This window comes from Nerophis ophidion, linkage group LG14, assembly GCF_033978795.1.
Source record: "Nerophis ophidion isolate RoL-2023_Sa linkage group LG14, RoL_Noph_v1.0, whole genome shotgun sequence".
Lineage (NCBI taxonomy): Eukaryota > Metazoa > Chordata > Actinopteri > Syngnathiformes > Syngnathidae > Nerophis > Nerophis ophidion.
Genome location: NC_084624.1, coordinates 54,558,762 through 54,578,930, shown reverse-complemented (window position 1 = coordinate 54,578,930; position 20,169 = coordinate 54,558,762). Strand labels below are relative to the sequence as shown.

The 20,169-nt window shown below is 39.8% G+C and overlaps 1 protein-coding gene across 1 annotated transcript in view; it reads right to left on the bottom strand.

The window, feature by feature from the left end:
- Positions 1 to 76: 76 nt before the first annotated feature.
- The window catches only part of LOC133567910 (collectin-12-like), a 109,571-nt gene continuing 89,478 nt past the window's right edge, over positions 77 to 20,169 (bottom strand). Inside the window, exons 18-23 of the mRNA XM_061919525.1 lie at positions 15,047 to 15,135; positions 12,689 to 12,776; positions 12,569 to 12,623; positions 5,161 to 5,320; positions 4,977 to 5,089; positions 77 to 1,178 (exon numbers count right to left, since the gene is read on the bottom strand). Coding sequence (XP_061775509.1) covers positions 977 to 1,178; positions 4,977 to 5,089; positions 5,161 to 5,320; positions 12,569 to 12,623; positions 12,689 to 12,776; positions 15,047 to 15,135 — 707 coding nt within the window. The 3' untranslated portion in view covers positions 77 to 976. The remainder of the gene's footprint in view (positions 1,179 to 4,976; positions 5,090 to 5,160; positions 5,321 to 12,568; positions 12,624 to 12,688; positions 12,777 to 15,046; positions 15,136 to 20,169) is intronic.

Here is a 20,169-nt window from a genome sequence, read left to right as displayed (position 1 = left end):
AATTGTATGAAAGTTAGTTTTGGAAATATATTACAAAATACTCCAATAATTAAAAAATAAAAGAACGTCACTCAAATTTTTGTGTACATTTGGCCTGTTGTTTTTTTATTGTGAATATCAACTGATGAGTACGATTAAAAGAGAGCAGGATACACATTTGACATGAAAACATTCAATAATAATAATAACAATAATAATAATAATAATTATAATAATAATAATAATAATCATCATCTATGCTGCACCTTCACTTGGGCCTTCAGTCCAATGCTGCGAGAGACCGAAAGAGAACTTCATTTGAAATTAAAACGGGATATAAAATCACCTTTTGAGGAGTGAAATTAAACTGATTTCAAATCAGATTAAAACGCTCCCTCAATTGAACACTAACGACAGGAAGTAGTGTTTGTTGGAAGTAATGAACATGTTTTAGTGCGAGGCAACTTTGAAATGCGCGACGAGCGTCTTTAAAATGTACAACGTCCCCGTGAGAATACTTACATCTTGTCCATGTTCACAAACGGCATCAAAATGATAATACATAAATTAAAAATGACTCTACAAAAACAGGAGATGCTTTACAGGTTTCCTTTTCCACTTTGTTCTGCTTTGGCTCCCGTTGCCTTGGCGACCGCCGCCAAACACTGTGCTAACATGAGGTCATCAGCGGGCCTTGAGTTCGATAAAACATACAAGAGCCATGTGCATGCTTTGCCTCCCAAAAACAACAGAAAGTGTCGTCAGTTTTCAGTACTTGGAGTAAAAGTTGTAGAGAAGGTGAGTAGTGTGGTGTGGTAGTCGTGAAGATGAGAGCTGGGCATGTCGGCGTGTGAACACTGAGCTTCTTTCTACTTACATGTTGATCAACAACACAACAAAAGTGCAACTAAGTAAAGATCATCTTCACTTTTGTTCCTTTCATGTTAGAGGGAATAAAGACATGTAAGACGTCGCACTGCTATGGCGTTTGCTGTCACTATAGCAACGCCTTCTCGGAGTAAGAAACCTGCGATGGTAGCTCTGCAGATGTCATCACGTTGTGGCCAGAGGGGGCGCTGTAGCCGGGAGCCTGCGTCATGGCTGGGCCGCCCTGGTAAGCGTGGGCGTCTGCAGGGGTCATGCTGCCGGGGGCGGGGCCTGCGTAGACGGGCGGCTGACCCATGTACATGTGGACGTCGCTGGAAAACATTTAGATCTTTAATAATGATATACATCTTCATGTAGATAATACATTTATCATTAACATTAAAAGCCTACTGAAATGAGATGTTCTTATTTAAACGGGGGATAGCAGCTCCATTCTATGTGTCATACTTCATCATTTTGCGATATTGCCATATTTTTGCTGAAAGGATTTAGTAGAGAACATCCACGATAAAGTTCGCAACTTTTGGTTGCTAATAAAAAAGCCTTGCCTGTACCGGAAAAAGCAGACGATGTGTGCGTGACGTCACGGGTTGTGGAGCTCCTCACATCTGAACATTGTTTACAATCATGGCCACCAGCAGCGAGAGCGATTCGGACCGAAAAAGCGACGATTTCCCCATTAATTTGAGCGAGGATAAAAGATTTGTGGATGAGTGAAGGACTAGAGAAAAAAAAAAAGACTATACAGTGGGAGCGATTCAGATGTTATTAGACACATTTACTAGGATAATTCTGGAAAATCACTTAACTGCTTATTGTGCTACTAGTGTTTTAGTGAGATTATATGGTCGTACCTGTACAACCTGAAAGTCGGCCCCACACCTTTCTTCAGCACCAGTCGACGGGTGGTGGTGATTCCCATCTCTGCCCTTCGCAAGGGACCCTCTTCGAAATACGATCTTTCGAAATGATCGCTGCATAATACACTGTCCTTTGTGTGTGTGGTCCAATCCAACCGTGTTCACTTGACATCTCTGTTCCATAGTAAAGCTTGTCTGTCATCTTTCGGGAATGTAAACAATGAAACACCGTCCGTGTTTGTGTTGCAAAAGGCGGCCGCAATACACCGCTTCCCACCTACAGCTTTCTTCTTTGACGTCTCCATTATTCATTGAACAAATTGCAAAAGATTCAGCAACACAGATGTCCATAACACTGTGGAATTATGCGATGTAAACAGACGACTTATAGCTGGGAACGGTGCTGGAACAAAATGTCCTCTACAATGCTTGATGTCACGCGCACGCGTCATCATACCGAGACGTTTTAGCATATTTCCCCGTGAAATTTAAAATTGCAACTTAGTAAACTAAACCGGCCGTATTGGCATGTGTTGCAATGTTAATATTTCATCATTGATATATAAACTATCAGACTGCGTGGTCGGTGGTAGTGGGTTTCAGCAGGCCTTTAACGTGGACCGCGACTTAAAAAAGTTGAAAAACTTATTGGGGTGTTACCATTTAGTGGACAATTGTCAGGAATATGTACTGTACTGTGCAATCTACTAATAAAAGTTTCAAGCAATTAAAACCATAAATCTAATGCATAACACTAGAGAGGATATGCATTGCTAATGTTTGATGCAAGCAAATATACCGTATTTTTCGATTTATAAATCAATCCAGAGTATAAATCGCAACGGCCGAAAATGCATAATAAAGAAGGAAAAAAACATATATAAGTCGCACTGGAGTATAAGTCGCATTTTTGGGGGAAATTTATTTGATAAAATCCAACACCAAGAATAGACATTTGAAAGGCAATTTACAATAAATAAAGAATAGTGAACAACAGGCTGAATAAGTGTACGTTATATGAGGCATAAATAACCAACTGAGAAGGTGCCTGCTATGTTAACCTAACATATTATGGTAAGAGTCATTCAAATAACTATAACATATAGAACATGCTATACCTTTACCAAACAATCTGTCACTCCTAATTCTTAAATCCCATGAAATCTTCTTCCTCGATGTCCCTTCTAAATAACTCTGCCAACTCCAAAGGTATGCGCCGCTTCCTCTTGTCGTTTTCTGCTGCATATTTCACTACGTCCAGCTTGTAATCTGCAGTACATGATTTCCTTTTCCGTGCCATTTTTGTTCAGCCCTTCTCAGTTTTTATAAATTACCGCCAACAATGAAATGATCCATTTTAATAGCTACAGCAGTAGCATATAGCATATAGCAGCTAGCATTCCATGACTACAATGCACTTCTGCCATGACCCTCCCCCGCCGAATTCTTATTGGTTGACGTGTGTGTGACGATTTCTGACATTTTCTTCATCTCTTCCGCGAATGAAATAAATAATATTATTTGATATTTTACGGTAATGTGTTAATAATTTCACACATAAGTCCCTCTGGAGTATATGTCGCACCCCGCAGTTTTCTCTCCTCTCTTTTATCGATACTTTTTTGGAAAAACAAAGACAAAAAAGTGTGGATTAGCATTAGTTTAGTTTAGTTTACAGGGAACATGACTTTACAAAGTCCACAGTGAGGTCTGAAGCAAATACGCAGTATGGAAGAAAAACAAAACTTTTTTGTAAATTAACATAAGAAATTAATATTATTCTATATAAATTAGACATTTAGAATGTAACAGTGACATGTGATATGAACTTAATACATGCAAAGTGAGATACATGGTGAGTATGGCTTACAGTTTAGGAAAACTTTGAATTGAAAATCTCAGAAAATGTAAGGTTTCAAAAACTGTTAAGATGATCAGAATTATAACAAATGAAGGCTTGCATAAGGAGGTAATATCACATATTAGTTTTGCATTTGACCTGAATTGCTGACATGAATTTATAGGATTGTATATACTTCTACTAAGTTATTGACTGTTATTTGTATATTTTTCAATGGTTAACTTCTTTTTACACCAACATTAATTTACATTTGAAACATCATTTATCGAGGCCACACATTGTCTCTGGAACAGATGATTTTGTATTCCCAAATTGTATTTTTATTCAAATAAAATCTAAACAAAATACCGTTATTTCCTTGAATTGCCGCCGGGTATGTCGTATGCGCCTGCCTAGAATTACTGCCGGGTAAAATAATTAGCGCATGCTTAGCATTACCGCCGGCTCAGGATTAACACCGGGTCAAACTTGTTTCGCAAAATATTATTTTTATTAGCGCATGTCTAGAATTTCCGCCGGGTCAAACTCGTCACGTCACGAGTGACACTTCACCTGTCATCATTTTTAAAATGGAGGAGGCTGATTTCAATCATTTGAAATCGCATAAAGGGAAGAAGATTAAGAGCTATTCAGTAGGATTTAAGGTAAAAGCTATTGAATATGCTAAAAAGAACAGTAAGCAGCTATGTTTTATTAATATACCGTAGCTGCGTGTGTCAATTATGAGTCATTAAATGACTCCCGCCTCCTGGTGGTAGAGGGCGCTAGTGATCCTTCTTGCGACTACTCGGCTGCAGAAGAAGTGACAACAAGCAGCAAGTGTGAGCAGCGATCGTTTATTTTTTCCTCTCGCTTGCACTTTTAACATGGAGGATTACATATCTTAAATAAAACAGTTTTCTAAACTGGACTTTCAATCGAAGCAGGAGGTAATAAAGGAAGATCTCCATCGAGACAGAGAGACTTTTAAAACTGAAGAAAGATAAGGAAGACTTCTATAAACAAGTTATCGATGCTTTTGATCAGAAGGATCTGCGCATGGACTTCATTTATAAGTAAAGGTAAGACCATAATAACGTTTTTTTTAATTAAATGTGCTTTTCATGATGGTATCCTTACATCACACTCAAATGTATAAGCGCAGGCCTAAATTTACTGCATGCGTTTGGAGTGAGAAGAGGTTTTAAAATATTTAGCGCATGCTTGCCTTTACCGCATGCCTTTGGTAAGCGGCGGAGTGAGAAGAGGTTTTAAATGAATTAGCGCCCCGGCGGCAATTCAAGGAAATACGGTATATTGTTTTAGTTTACGGTGTGCATTTCCAAAGCAAAACTCTCGCAGTTGTAACTATAAGAAATGTCCGGCGAGTGCACATGTCGTCTTCTTACCTAGGGGCAGCTTGTCCAGGTATCGGCGTTCCAGCTTGCATCTGATCCACATTGTAGCCTTGAACGCTGCCGCCACTCAAGGCGTACGAGCCCGATGCGGCACCAGGATACACCTGTGGTCACACACACGCAAACACACAGTTGTGTAACATGTGCACGTTTGCGTTTGGTCTTGGCGGGTTACCTGCTGCGTTGACACAGGTGGCTGCTGTTGCTGCATGTAATACTGCTGACTCTGCAGCTTAGCGTACATTGCGTATACGGGATCTTCATTCATCAGCTTGGCGTACATCGACATCGCCTCCATCACCTTCACGTTGAGATCAGACAGCTCAGAGTGCTTCCTGGTGGCGACACCAATACACAACTTGTAACTCTGACACACATAGGGATGGCTACCGAATTTGGGACTTTTATTGGCACCGACCGAATTCCGTGGGTACTACATACAATAAGTCAAAGGGTGCCATATTTCCATACCTTTGTTGCATTATATGTCATGTCCGGTTGCAAACTTAACACCGGCTCACCTAAACAATCACTCAAGTAGCACTCAGGGCGTACAAGTGCTGGGCAATATGACGACACATATTGTGGGGCTGATAAAATAATGTTTATCGTGCCATTTCTATTTTTATTGTTTCAAGCGATAGGCTGTATTTTATCCATAGGGCTTGTGCCATCAGATGCCATCCTTTCCCTCTGGAACTCATGGAGGCCGGACGCTCCCCTTTCCTGTCCTTTATCTCTCCTGCTTGCTTGTTTGTCTTAACTTTTTTGTTGCCTCTTTTTAAAATGCTTTCCAAATAAACAGTGGAACTATTTAACTGGCCTCAACGAAATTGACAAGATATTTGGTTTGGGGGAACCTGCTGTCGTGACGGAGCGGTTGTTGATGGACACACGACGGACTCTTGGGAGAAAAAGGAGTGCTGCATGCCTGGCGACCATTTTCAGTCCAGGACGGGAAGATATCTACTAAGGGGTGTGGGAAAATATCGATTTGCACGCTCCCCTTTCCTGTCCTTTATCTCTCCTGCTTGCTTGTTTGTCTTAACATTTTTGTTGCCTCTTTTTAAAATGCTTTCCAAATAAACAGTGGAACTATTTAACTGGCCTCAACGAAATTGACAAGATCTTTGGTTTGGGGGAACCTGCTGTCGTGACGGAGCGGTTGTTGATGGACACACGACGGACTCTTGGGAGAAAAAGGAGTGCTGCATGCCTGGCGACCATTTTCAGTCCAGGACGGGAAGATATCTACTAAGGGGTGTGGGAAAATATCGATTTGCACGCTCCCCTTTCCTGTCCTTTATCTCTCCTGCTTGCTTGTTTGTCTTAACATTTTTGTTGCCTCTTTTTAAAATGCTTTCCAAATAAACAGTGGAACTATTTAACTGGCCTCAACGAAATTGACAAGATCTTTGGTTTGGGGGAACCTGCTGTCGTGACGGAGCGGTTGTTGATGGACACACGACGGACTCTTGGGAGAAAAAGGAGTGCTGCATGCCTGGCGACCATTTTCAGTCCAGGACGGGAAGATATCTACTAAGGGGTGTGGGAAAATATCGATTTGCACGCTCCCCTTTCCTGTCCTTTATCTCTCCTGCTTGCTTGTTTGTCTTAACATTTTTGTTGCCTCTTTTTAAAATGCTTTCCAAATAAACAGTGGAACTATTTAACTGGCCTCAACGAAATTGACAAGATCTTTGGTTTGGGGGAACCTGCTGTCGTGACGGAGCGGTTGTTGATGGACACACGACGGACTCTTGGGAGAAACAGGAGTGCCGCATGCCTGTCGACCATTTTCAGTCCAGGACGGGAAGATATCTACTAGGGGTGTGGGAAAAAAATCGATTCGAATACGAATCGCGATTCTCACGTTTTGCGATTAAGAATCGATTCTCTTTTTTTTTTAAATCGATTTTTTTTAATTTAATTTTACTTTTTTTTTTATCAATCCAACAAACCACTACACAGCAATACCATAACAATGCAATCCAATTCCAAAACCAAACCTGAACCAGCAACACTCAGAACTGCAATAAACAGAGCAATTGAGAGGAGACACAAACACCACACAGAACAAACCAAAAGTAGTGAAACAAAAATGAATATTATCAACAACAGTATCAATATTAGTTATAATTTCAGCAGAGCAGTGATTAAAAATCCCTCATCGACATTATCATTAGACATTTAAATAAAAAAAAAAAAGAACAATAGTGTCACAGTGGCTTACACTTGCATGGCATCTCATAAGCTGGACAACACACTGTGTCCAATGTTTTCACAAAGATGAAATAAGTCGTATTTTTGGTTTGTTTAATATCCATCCATCCATCCATTTTCTACCACTTATTCCCTTTCGGGGTTGCGGGGGGCGCTGGCGCCTATCTCAGCTACAATCGGGCGGAAGGCAGGGTACACCCTGGACAAGTCGCCACCTCATCGCAGGGCCAACACAGATAGACAGACAACATTCACACTCACATTCACACACTAGGGCCAATTTAGTGTTGCCAATCAACCTATCCCCAGGTGCATGTCTTTGGAGGTGGGAGGAAGCCGGAGTACCCGGAGGGAACCCACCCTTTCACGGGGAGAACATGCAAACTCCACACAGAAAGATCCCGAGCCTGGATTTGAACCCAGGACTGCAGGAACTTCGTATTGTGAGGCAGACGCACTAACCCCTCTTCCACCGTGTAGCCTTGTTTGTTTAATAGTTAAAACAAATTTAAATTATTGCAATAAGTTGATAAAACATTGTCCTTTACAATTATAAAAGCTTTTTAAAAAAAATCTACTACTCTGCTAGCATGTCAGCAGACTGGGGTAGATCCTGCTGAAATCCTATGTATTGAATGAATACAGAATCGCTTTGAATCGGAAAAATATCGTTTTTGAATCGAGAATTGCGTTGAATCGAAGAAATCGATATATAATCGAATCGCGATCCCAAGAATCGATATTAAATCGAATTGTGGGACTCCCAAAGATTCGAAGCCCTAATATCTACCTATTGGGAATTATGACAACAGGACATCTGCTGATTGGAGTAAGTCTTGCTCTGGTTTGTCCACAAATTAAAACTTGCTGGCAGTCTTCAAAGTACCCCAAAGCTGCCACAAATGATTGGAGGATGCGGGAAGAACTGTGGATCACATCGTACTGTCTGCCCCGCAGGTTTGAGGACCAGTCATAGACAATTTAGAGTGAAGAGCATATTTTATTTTCACTCGCATACAAAACATTCTAATTTGGATTGTTTCCCTGGTTTGGAGACTCTCCCGAAGGACAGTGCGATAAAGACACAACAAACTCCCTCCTTGTCTCTCATGGACACACACCTGTCGTTGTTGACTTTGGACGAGCAACTGCACAACATCAAGGCCGCGGAACAGAGTCACACTACAGGCTTACACACAAACATGCATCCACAAAAATATACGCCACACACATACATATCCTACCCACCCCAATCCAACGCCCTCGACGCAAATCCCATAAGGGTGATGGCAGGATGGTCAGCGCCTGAGAGCTGCGGCCTACCATCATGACCCCGAACTCCCTTCCCTCTTTTGCTAGATATCTCGAGATGTACGTTGTAATATGTACATGTGCAGTCTAGATTGTATTTTTTTACTCATCCTTCCCCAGCGTTTACCTTTTCCCCATCTTTAACAGGCCGCTTTGTGGCGACCCATCAGCGTTCCTGTACTGTAACCCTGTACATCGTTTGTTTGTCTAATCTTGAATGGGTTTGTGCTGAAAAAAAAGTTTCGTTGTACTTGTGCAATGACAACGAAGACCTATCCCTATCCCTATGATTCATGTGCTTCACGTGAATGTGCAATAATTGCACAATCAGTAAGTGTATTTGGTGTCAAACAGGAGAAAACACAATATTTTCTTACGAAGAAAAGGACGCGTGTACATGTAGGCTCGCATTTCTATTTCAATTTTGTGACATGACGCCGCTTTACTTGCCCTCTTTGTGGCCAGCGTCTCCCGCCGTTGCCGGTTACCTGGGTTACACACACCAGGGGATCATTCTAAGTAAACATGGAGACAGGACAGGTAGGCGATGTGCTGGCGGAAAAAAAAAATTAACCCCCACAATCAGCATAGACAGAGTCCCAGGACGAACTCCTACCCAAACGAGGGGGTAGCTCGTCAGTCTGGCTTTATTTATCGCTGCCTGCAAACTACTTATTTCCCAGAGGATCACACCGGATCCGCTTTAGCCCAAGGTATGTGTGGCAGCTAACGTTAATATTGCTGTGTTTATCCAGGTTTCTTATGTCGTTTTTTTAACATAGCTCTGAACAGAGTGGAAGGGTGTACCTCTGCATGTAGCATCTCGTTTATTATCAAACTGTCCTCCCAGGCTTCGTGTAGTGTTAGTGTTCATGTGGCTGTGTGTGGCAGTGAACTAGGGCTGGGCGATAAATCGATATACTCGATATATTGCGGGTTTGTCTATGTGCGATATAGAAAATGACTATATCGTGATATTCGAGTATACGTCCTCACACAGTTGCTTTTAGCTGCGGGCATTACACTACAAGCGTTTCTCACTCTTTCTTGTCTCTCCTTCTCACAGAGACATAAAACAAGGACACCTTCTTACATACGGCACATACTGTTGATGCAATGTCATACGCCCTCGCTGAGCAGAGAAGTAGCAGTACGGGTAACATTAGCTGTGATGCTTGCGGAGAGCTGCGAGTGGTAATACGGGAGAAAGAAGGTGCAAATCTGGTAACAAATAAAGGAATAATTAATTCCTAAGAAAAACAGCACAAAGTTCGTCTGGCGGTGGTTTGGCTTCAAGCATGAAGATGTCGAACAAGTAATGCGGCAAAAGCGTTGCTTCAAAAAGTAGCACCTACTGCTAATTTGTAGCATCATTTGAAAAGTAACCCGCAAGAGAATGAAGAGTGCTTGAAACTCCGCATGTCAACATTTCCGTTCGGTGCCACACCAACAAAATGCCCAAGCAAACATTTCCACATCAACACCGTATGAAAAAATTAATCAACAACAGAAGGAGATAACGTCCGCAGGAACCTACCACATAGCGAAGGACATACACTATTTGATTTCCTATTATGCAGCTCTTTTTTATTTGACACTTATTGAAATATCTTTTGTGACATCATGCACAAAAGTGCACTTTATTTGTTCTAAACTATTGTAGTTGCGTTCTGTACAAAAAGTGCACTTTAATTTAGTGTCGTTTCGATATGCCATCTTAGTGACATCATGCACAAAAGTGCTTGTTTCAAAATGTCTCTGACAATCTTGCACTTTCTGTTTAGAAATGACATGAATATTAGTGCCACTGCTTAATAACTTTAATGTACACAGTTTTGGTTAATTGACTTAATTGTGGTTACCCTCTACATGAAAGTTTAAAAATAGCATATAGTAATGCAGTATGAACAATAATGTTTTAATGTAGACACAAAGAATCATCATACTGCTGTGATTATATGCATCAAGTGTTCATTCAAGGCTAAGACCAAATATGTGAAGTGAAGTGAATTATATTTATATAGCGCTTTTTCTCAAGTGACTCAAAGCGCTTTACATAGTGAAACCCAATATCTAAGTTACATTCAAACCAGTGTGGGTGGCACTGGAAGCAGGTGGGTAAAGTGTCTTGCCCAAGGACACAACGGCAGTGACTAGGATGGCAGAAGCGGGAATCGAACCTGCAACCCTCATGTTGCTGGCACGGCCACTCTATCAACCGAGCTAAACCGCCCATGGAGATGTATATAGTGTATCGTGACATGGCTTAAAAATATTGAGATATTAATAAAAGGCCATATCGCCCAGCCCTACAGTGAATCCTGAAAAAATTGTTTTGTTGCTAGTGTTGTTTGCTATACCAAATGTATTTGTTTATTTCACTTGTAAATGAAGTGAGAAAAAAGGTAAGTGGTCAGAGAACTGAAAGCGTACCATAGCTACCATATTTGCTTGAATAGCCGCCGGGCATGTAATATGCTCCTGCCTTGAATTACAGCCGGGTAAAACTCGCTCCCCAAATTTATTAGCGCATGCTTACTCTTACCGCCGGGTCAAATTCGTGACGTCACGAGTGACGCTTCCCCTGCAGTCATTTTCAAAATGGCAGAGGAGTTTTTTTTGCTTTTGCTGTGTGTAAACCAGGGGTCTTGTTCCACAGCCATACAGATCACACTAATGGTTGTGATATAAAATAATTTCAACACTCTTACTAATATGCGCCACACTCTGTGAACCCTAACCAAACAAGAATAACAAACACATTTAACACATTATAAACGCAACATAAGAATTACCCAGAATTCCAATGCATCCATGACTCTTGGCAATATTTTACACCCGCTAGCGCCAACCCCCCCCCCGTGCGTCGGTTGAGGTGGGCGGGGTTGGGGGCGCGTGTATAATATAGCCAAGAGTCATGGATGCATTGGAATTCTGGGTAATTCTTATGTTGCGTTCATAATGTGTTACCGAGCCGATGTTCTCAAGAAATATGTTTGGTGTGGGTTCACAGAGTGTGGCACATATTAGTAAGAGTTTTAAAGTTGTTTATATCACAACCATCAGTGTAAACGGTATGGCTGTTGACCGAGTATGCATTGCAATCTCGTATGAAAGGCAGCGCAATGCATGCGTCCTACTGGCACGCAGATAGCATTGTGTAAAAGTGGGCGTGAAGACATGTTGTAGAACAGTGGTCCCCAACCTCCGGGCCGCGGCCGCAGAATAATTTTTTTTTTTTTTTTCTATCACACTCATTTTTTTGCTGCATGCCATTGGTAAGCGCAGGGGTGAGAAGAGGTTTGAAAATTATTAACGCTTGCTTACTTTTACCGCGTGCCTTGAAAAAGCGCAGGAGTGAGAAGAGGTATTAAATTAATTAGCGCCCCGGTGGCTATTCAAGGAAATACGGTATATGGTGGTATACCGTTATCGTGATAATGATCCATATCGTGATATACATATTTTATTACCCAGCACGAGGACGTACTCAGCCAAACGTCCACCAAGTAATGTTGGAATTTTCAACACGAACAAAGCAAGTATGCTTAGGAGAAAACGATTGAACGTGAAGTGATGTTCCATTCAGTCAAAATACATTGGATTTGCCATAGACAGGCTATTCTTTCCAGCAATTTCACATGGCAATTTCAACACCTCCAAATTTGGTAATGAAAACTACAACTAATACTATTGTTAAAACCAGACAGCTGGTGTGTAAGTTGTTAGACAAGATACATAGATAACCTATACAGACCTGCCATTTAATGTTTTGGACTGCAGTGCATTGCAAATGAGACTCAAATGGCGTAAGAAAACAAGATGTAACAAGTGGACAGGAGTAATCATAATCAGCTCATTTTTAAATGTTACATTAAACAATAAACTTTTAATTCATCAAAATATTAACATTTATTAACACACACTAAAGAAAATTAGTACTGTCGAGTACTAGTATCGATTCCCAGGTCCTGGGAATTGGTACTGTATCTGTTCAAATGTGAGTAATACCCATCACTACACACACACAAAATAACAATTCTTACTACCTGTCAATGTCCTCCAGTTTCTGGTCAATGAGCGGTCCCATCTGATTGCAGGCACCTGGTGCATTAAAATAGTCAGCCACATCCTGCATATGAAAACAATCCTACAAGCGTAATGTTTACCTTCCAGTTGCAGCAACTCAACACTGTCTGATTGGTTGTCTGTGGGGTCTCCACTCTGGATCATTTGCAAGAGTTGATCCATCTTGTCCTGAAACATAAGAGACAAAAACAGGGTTTTTTTTCAGTCATTTTGACAGAAAAAGTTGACTTGTTGAAAAGTAATCCCACAAAGGGACATTTGGCTTTGTTCATCCAGCAGATGGCACCACCATGAAACAGCAACAGAAGCAGACATCCATCCATTTTCTACCGCTTGTCCCTTTTGGGGGTCGCAGACAGTCAGTCAATTTGTGGTGGCGGGAGGCGTGGCCGGGGCAGTGTCAAAATGACATCATAATTTGCATAATTGGCTTCGACATGTATTTTTTTAAAGACTAAAAACACGTTAAACGTATATTTAACCCGCATACATTAAAATAATAATATTAATAACAGATTTTATTTGTAAAAAGCACTTTACATTGAGCAAACAACCTCAAAGTGTTACAATGTATTAAAAAATACAGAGAAATAAATTAAAATATAATAATACAAATTACAACTAGCACGCATATATCTTAAAAAAGGGTTTTTAGGCCTTTTTTAAAAGCATCCACAGTCCGTGGATGCTCAGGTGGTCAGGGAGAGCGTTCCACAGACTGGGAGCGGCGGAGCTAACATCGTTCATAGCTTGGTCCTCGGAGGTTGGAGGATAGCAGTTAAAGGGGCTGTTTGAAACATTTACAGAGATGACGAGAGGGCGCTAATTTTCCAACGTATTTTACACAGTATATCCCGCCCTCTTACAGATTCTTATACGTAATGATGTGATTACGTACGTACGTAACATGTGCAAGCGCAGTAGCTTTAGGCAGTGTTAGCTAATAATAGCAATTTACATAACTAGCGTTAACGGTCATTGATAGCATATTTTATCATAACAACAACATGACTGCTGCTTTTCTTAGACTGTTTTTGTATGTGTGCACGCACTCTCTGCATGTACATGTTGACAAACCAGGTGAGTGACCGCCGTAAACACCAATCATTGTATGAATAAGATAGCCGGTGGTGTTCTCGTTATATTTTTTGCTTTAAAAAATGTTACTGTGAGAAAGTTGCAAACAGCACCTTTAAGTGCCAATGGGACAAAAAAGGAACTATTTGCTCAAATCTATCAATCAACATCAGTCCTAAATAGAAATAGAAAACATGGCATTTGTATTTTTAACCCTTCGAATGCTTTATTTTGAAACATGTGCTTTGAGTTTATGAGTTATCCACATAGTAAATGCTATGGGGTTAGGGTACTGCGGTAAAGATCAGACCTAAATATACATAATATAATATTATGTATATAACATAATAATATTATTAGTAATGGAATATTATTGATGCATTGTTATATTTTTTGCTACTACAATTTTTAACCGTACAGTCATTACACAATATACCGGTAATCGGGCATTTTCAAATTTTATGGTTTCATTTTAGAGAAAAACAACACAATTTGTCAAATTTACTGTTTTGAATTAGGTGGGACAATTTTGGTCAAGTGTTTCTCTCAGGACTTTTATAAATAAATAAATGATAAATGGGTTGTACTTGTATAGCGCTTTTCTACCTTCAAGGTACTCAAAGCGCTTTGACACTACTTCCACATTTACCCATTCACACACTGATGGAGGGAGCTGCCATGCAAGGCGCCAACCAGCGCCCATCAGGAGCAAGGGTGAAGTGTCTTGCTCAGGACACAACGGACGTGACGAGGTTGGTACTAGGTGGGATTTGAACCAGGGACCCTCGGGTTGCGCACGGCAACTCTCCCACTTCGCCACGCCGTCCCTATCACATTTAAATATTAGCTATTTTTATTTCGGACTGATTTAGAGGTATGAGCTAAACAGGAGAAACATATGAAGACACATTTTTTATACACTCAACTCTGAGGACTTTTCCGTCCGGCAGCACTTAAATGGGTTAAAAAATTGTGCAAATTCAATGATTTTTCCAACACGCCCACTGTCCCTAGTACATCACCACTGCCACACATAGATTGCAGTCCTGTGGGAAACACTAGTGCGCCATTTAGCCATCACAACTGGTAACTAAGCAGTGCTGTAGTCTCATTATGGACACGTCCAGTGAGCAAAATAAGCACAGGAATGAAAGTAAGTTGTTTCTTTAATTCTAGTATTTCATTATTTAACTAAGCAGTGCTGTAGTCTCAATATGGACACGTCCATTGAGCAAAATAAGCACAAGAATAAATCTAAGTTGTTTCTTTCATTCTAGTATTTCCTCTTTTTATTTGTAATTGATATGTGCTTTATGTGTTGTGTGTGCTGTGTGAGTGATAGAAATGAAACTTCAACTCACCTCTTCAATAAAAACGGGCTCGTGTTCAGGCTCGATGGTCTCCACTTGAACGTCTTCGCTAAACTGCACAGTCTTCTTCTCCGTCTTCACTGTGACACATGTTACAAAGTACAATTCACTGACGCCATATTTTGAATTTTAAAAGTTGGGAATGGAAAATGAAATAATGATGCTAGTGGATTTTCACAGACTATTCAAAGCAGGGGTGTCAAACTCAAATACAGAGTGGGCCAAAATGTTAAACGGAACAAAGCCGCGGGCCAAGGTTGAACAAATTAACCTTTTAATAGGCACCCAAACAAGTTTTGCATTAAATATTGAACAACCAAGGCTGATATAACTTTAGTGACATGCAAAATCCAGTTTCAAATAATAATAATAATAATTAAAAAAATATCAATGGCATATCAAATAAAATTTAAATAAAAATTGAATGCCTTTTTTTTCTAGTTGCAATCTTCTGAGGTAAATATCAATTTTTTTCCACAGGCTAATAATAAATTTGAAAATAAAATAACAATAATGAATAAACCAAACATTCAAGCCTTGAAGTAGCAAGAGAAAATGCATGAATAAAACGTTAATTGTTGTTCAGTTTGCTGGAAGTTTCCCAGAAGAGTTAGTGCTGCAAGGGATTCTGGGTATTTGTTCTGTTGTATTATGGTGCGGATGTTCACCCGAAATGTGTTTTTCATTCTTGTTTGGTTTGGGTTCACCGTGTGGCCCATATTTGTAACAGTGCTAAAGTTGTTTATATGCCACCCTCAGTGTGACCTGTATGGCTGTTGACCAAGTATGCCTTGCATTCACTTGTGTGTGTGTGTGTGTGTGTGTGTGTGTGTGTGTAAAAGCCACAAATATTATGTGACACGCTGTTAGTATGGAGTAAAAGCGGACGTGACGACAGGTTGTAGAGAACGCTAAAGGCAGTGCCTTAAGTGCACGCCCCCAATATAGTTGTCCAGGTGGAAATCGGTAGAAATTTGGGAGAATGGTTGTCCCGGGAGATTTTCGGGAGGGGCACTGAACTTTGGGAGTCTACCGGGAAAATTAGGATGGTTGGCAAGTATGAGTATTATCTGTGAATGCGGTGTTACAGCGGCATAGACGCTGTATAACACCGGCGGGCCAGCTCTAATGCTAAATTGATATTGCCTCAAGGGCCAAATTAAATTACACGGCGGGCCAGAGTTTGACACCCGTGATTCAAAGCCCTTTGAACAGTGGTTCTCAAACTTTTTTCAGTGATGTACCCCGTGTGAACATTTCTTTGATTCAAATACCCCCTAATCAGAGCAAACATAGCAAAATATTGCTCATTTGTAGTGGTCTTTCTTGAACTATTTGGAAAAAAAAGATATAAAATAACTACATTTGCTGAAAAATAAACAAGTTATTCAATTCTAAATAAAGATTTCTACACATAGAAGTAATCATCAACTTAAAGTGCGCTCTTTGGGGATTGTAATAGAGATCCATCTGGATTCATCAACTTCATTCTAAACATTTCTTCACAAAAAAAGAACTCTTTAACATCAATATTTATGGAACATTTCCACAAAAAATCTAGCTGTCAACACTGAATATTGCATTATGCGTATTTTTTCACAGTTTATGAACTTACATTCTTATTTTGTTGAAATACTATTCAATAAATATATTTGTAAAGGATTTTTGAATTGTTGCTATTTTTAGAATATTTTTGAAAAATCTCACGTACCCCTTGGCATACCTTCAAGTACCCCCAGGGGTACGCCTACCCCCATTTGAGAACCACTGCCTTAGGAAGACAAAATGCAACTATTAAGATTTGAAATGAATGCAGTACAACATCAACATGACATTAAACAAAGTCATACAAAGAAGCAGGCTTGAGAGTATACATCAGGGAGAGAGGCCATTTGTTATAGGGATTCTGCAGGTATCAGCAAAACTGATTTAGCCTCTTAAGGCCCAAGCTGTTTGTTTATATGACTTTTTTTATTTCTCTTTGCTATTTGGGCTTATTGGACCCTAGTTAAAATAAAAACTAGGAATCATCTTTTGATATGATGTACTTAACTCCGTAAGTACCAGACGTGTGCTTCATGTTTAGTGACATGCTCATTGTTATTTTTACACTTTTTTTTTCCCCCAAGACCCCAATTCAGTAGTGTACACAATTTTGGAAATAAGAGCTAAAAGGTGCTGTCCACACATGTGGCCACTAGGCCTTTATAGCAGGGGTAGGGAACCTATGGCTCTAGAGCCAGATGTGGCTCTTTTGATGACTGCACCTGGCTCTCAGATAAATTTGAGCTGACGTTGCTTAACACGATAAGTAATGAATAATTCCACTTGTAATCACAGTGTTAAAAATAATGTTCAAAATATAAAACATTCTCATGCATTTCTAATCCATCCATCCGTTTTCTACCGCACCTGTTCAAGAAGTTGCGTTAATGGTAAGAAGTTATTTATTTATTATTGGTTAGTGTGGGTCTTGCCCTCCTGGGGGTTCTTCAGACCCCCAAGCACCGACATGAGAGCCTGTTTCAGGGTTACAATATTGTTTTATTTTTCAACAAGTCTCTCATTTGTTTTCCAGCAATAGTATTTCCAGCCCCAACCCAGCCTCTCCTCCTGGCTGCTGCTTATAACAGAGCGACAGGTGATTAGATAACAAGGCCCAGGTGGGCCGTCTACGCACCTGTCGCTGCAGGCCCGCAGGCCACGCCCCCTCCACAGTTAGCTTCCGAATAACAATGTTATTACAAAGAATAAGAGACTTATCATACTCTAGAAATGTTGGTCTTACTTAAAAATGCACGTGATTAGTTGTGTTCAGTGTTAAAAAAAATATTATATGGCTCTTACAGAAATATATTTTAAAATATTTGGCTTTTTGGCTCTCTCAGCCAAAAAAGTTCCCGACCCCTGCTTTAGAGGTTTTAATTAACGCCACTTAAAACAAAAGTAATGTCCTACTGCAGATGAAGCATCTGACAATGATAATCATGACAACTTTAAAAGTTTACGTGTGGTGTCAATGTAGCTAAATAATGGGTTTTTCAATGTAAAATGAATTACAATTGGTTATATTTATTTTTCTGTGGTTGTAGCGGCAGCTGACAATTGTGGCTGCTATGTCGGTCACACCAAATAAATTTCAGTTTTGCCTGCCTCAAATCGCCAACTTCTTATTAGCTATTAGCGTGTGTGTGATTTTACTGCATTGATGGTGCCCCTGAGCAATGTTTAGGGCAGTGGTTCTCAACCTTTTTTCAGTGATGTACCCCCTGTGAACATTTTTTTAATTCAAGTACCCCCTTATCAGAGCAAAGCATTTTTGGTTGAAAAAAAAAGAGATAAAGAAGTAAAATACAGCACTATGTCATCAGTTTCTGATTTATTAAATTGTATAACAGTGCAAAATATTTCTCCTTTCTAGTGGTCTTTCTTGTACTATTTGGAAAAAAAGATTACTAAAAAGTTGTTGAAAAATAAACAAGTGATTCAATTATAAATAAAGATTTCTACACATAGAAGTAATCATCAACTTAAAGTGCCCTCTTTGGGGATTGTAATAGAGATCCATCTGGATTCACCAACTTCATTTTAAACATTTCTTCACAAAAAAAGAAATCTTTAACATCAATATTTATGGAACATGTCCACAAAAAATCTAGCTGTCATCACTGAATATTGCATTGTTACATTTCTTTTCACAGTTTATGAACTTACATTCATATTTTGTTGAAGTATTATTCAATAAATATATTCATAAAAGATTTTTGAATTGTTGCTATTTTTAGAATATTTTTAAAACATCTCACGTGCCCCTTGGAATACCTTCAAGTACCCCCAGGGGTAGGCGTACCCCCATTTGAGAACCACTGGTTTAGGGGGTCATTTTGCACATGCTGCAAAAAGCCTGTCTGGGTTTCCAATGGACAGGGCTTTCAAAAAGTTAGCCAGCCAGCCATTTTTGCTGAATTCTCATTTTCTAATTTTCCCGATATGTACGCTTTCAAACGCAATAAACTTATTGGTCATTACTGCAGTAGGTTTTTACTAGTGTATTTAGAAGGTCAATAACTTAATTATTCCAAATAGGTAAACAAACAAAAATAAAGTGGACTCAATTTCTGTTGGCACAAATTGCAACTCCAGATATATTGAACATCTTCAAGTACAGTTTTGCCCAGTTGGGAAAAACTAGGTGGGGATGTTTTTTTATATATTTTTTTTGTTGCCAATGTCATCATGGCATACTTGGTCGTTCGTACTTCCGTGTTGATGGGCTCGTGTTTCTCATTCAGTTTGAAGATTAAATAATCCCACACAGGGACATTTGGCTTTGTAATAACCTTTTTTCCTCCTAACTTTTGTTACTTCATTGGCACTGCTTCTCACTAGTCACAACTAACTGTGTTAGCTAAAGGCTGAAATATACTTTTGCGTCACATAGCTTGCATACGCAACGTGTCATGCTCCTCCCCCTACGTACCGTATTTTTCGGATTATAAATCACTCCGGAGTATACGTCGCACCGGCCGAAAATGCATAATAAAGAAGGAAAAAAGCATATATACGTCGCACAGGAGTATAAATCGCATTTTTGGGAGAAATTTTTGGGATAAAATCCAACACCAAGAATAGACATTTGAAAGGCAATTTACAATAAATAAAGAATAGTGAACAACAGGCTGAATAAGTGTACGTTATATGAGGCATAAATAACCAACTGAGAAGGTGCCTGCTATGTTAACCTAACATATTATGGTAAGAGTCATTCAAATAACTATAACATATTGAACATGCTATACCTTTACCAAACAATCTGTCACTCCTAATCCATAAATCCCATGAAATCTTCTTCCTCGATGTCGCTTCTAAACAACTCTGCCAACTCCAAAGGTATGCGCCGCTTCCTCTTGTCCTTTTCTGCTGCATATTTCACTACGTCCAGCTTGTAATCTGCAGTACATGATTTCCTATTCGCTGCCATTTTTGTTCAGCCCTTCTCAGTTTTTATAAATTACCGCCAACGATGAATATATCCATTTTAATAGCTATGGCAGTAACATATAGCAGTTAGCATTCCATGACCCACAATGCACTTCTGCCATGACCCTCCCCCG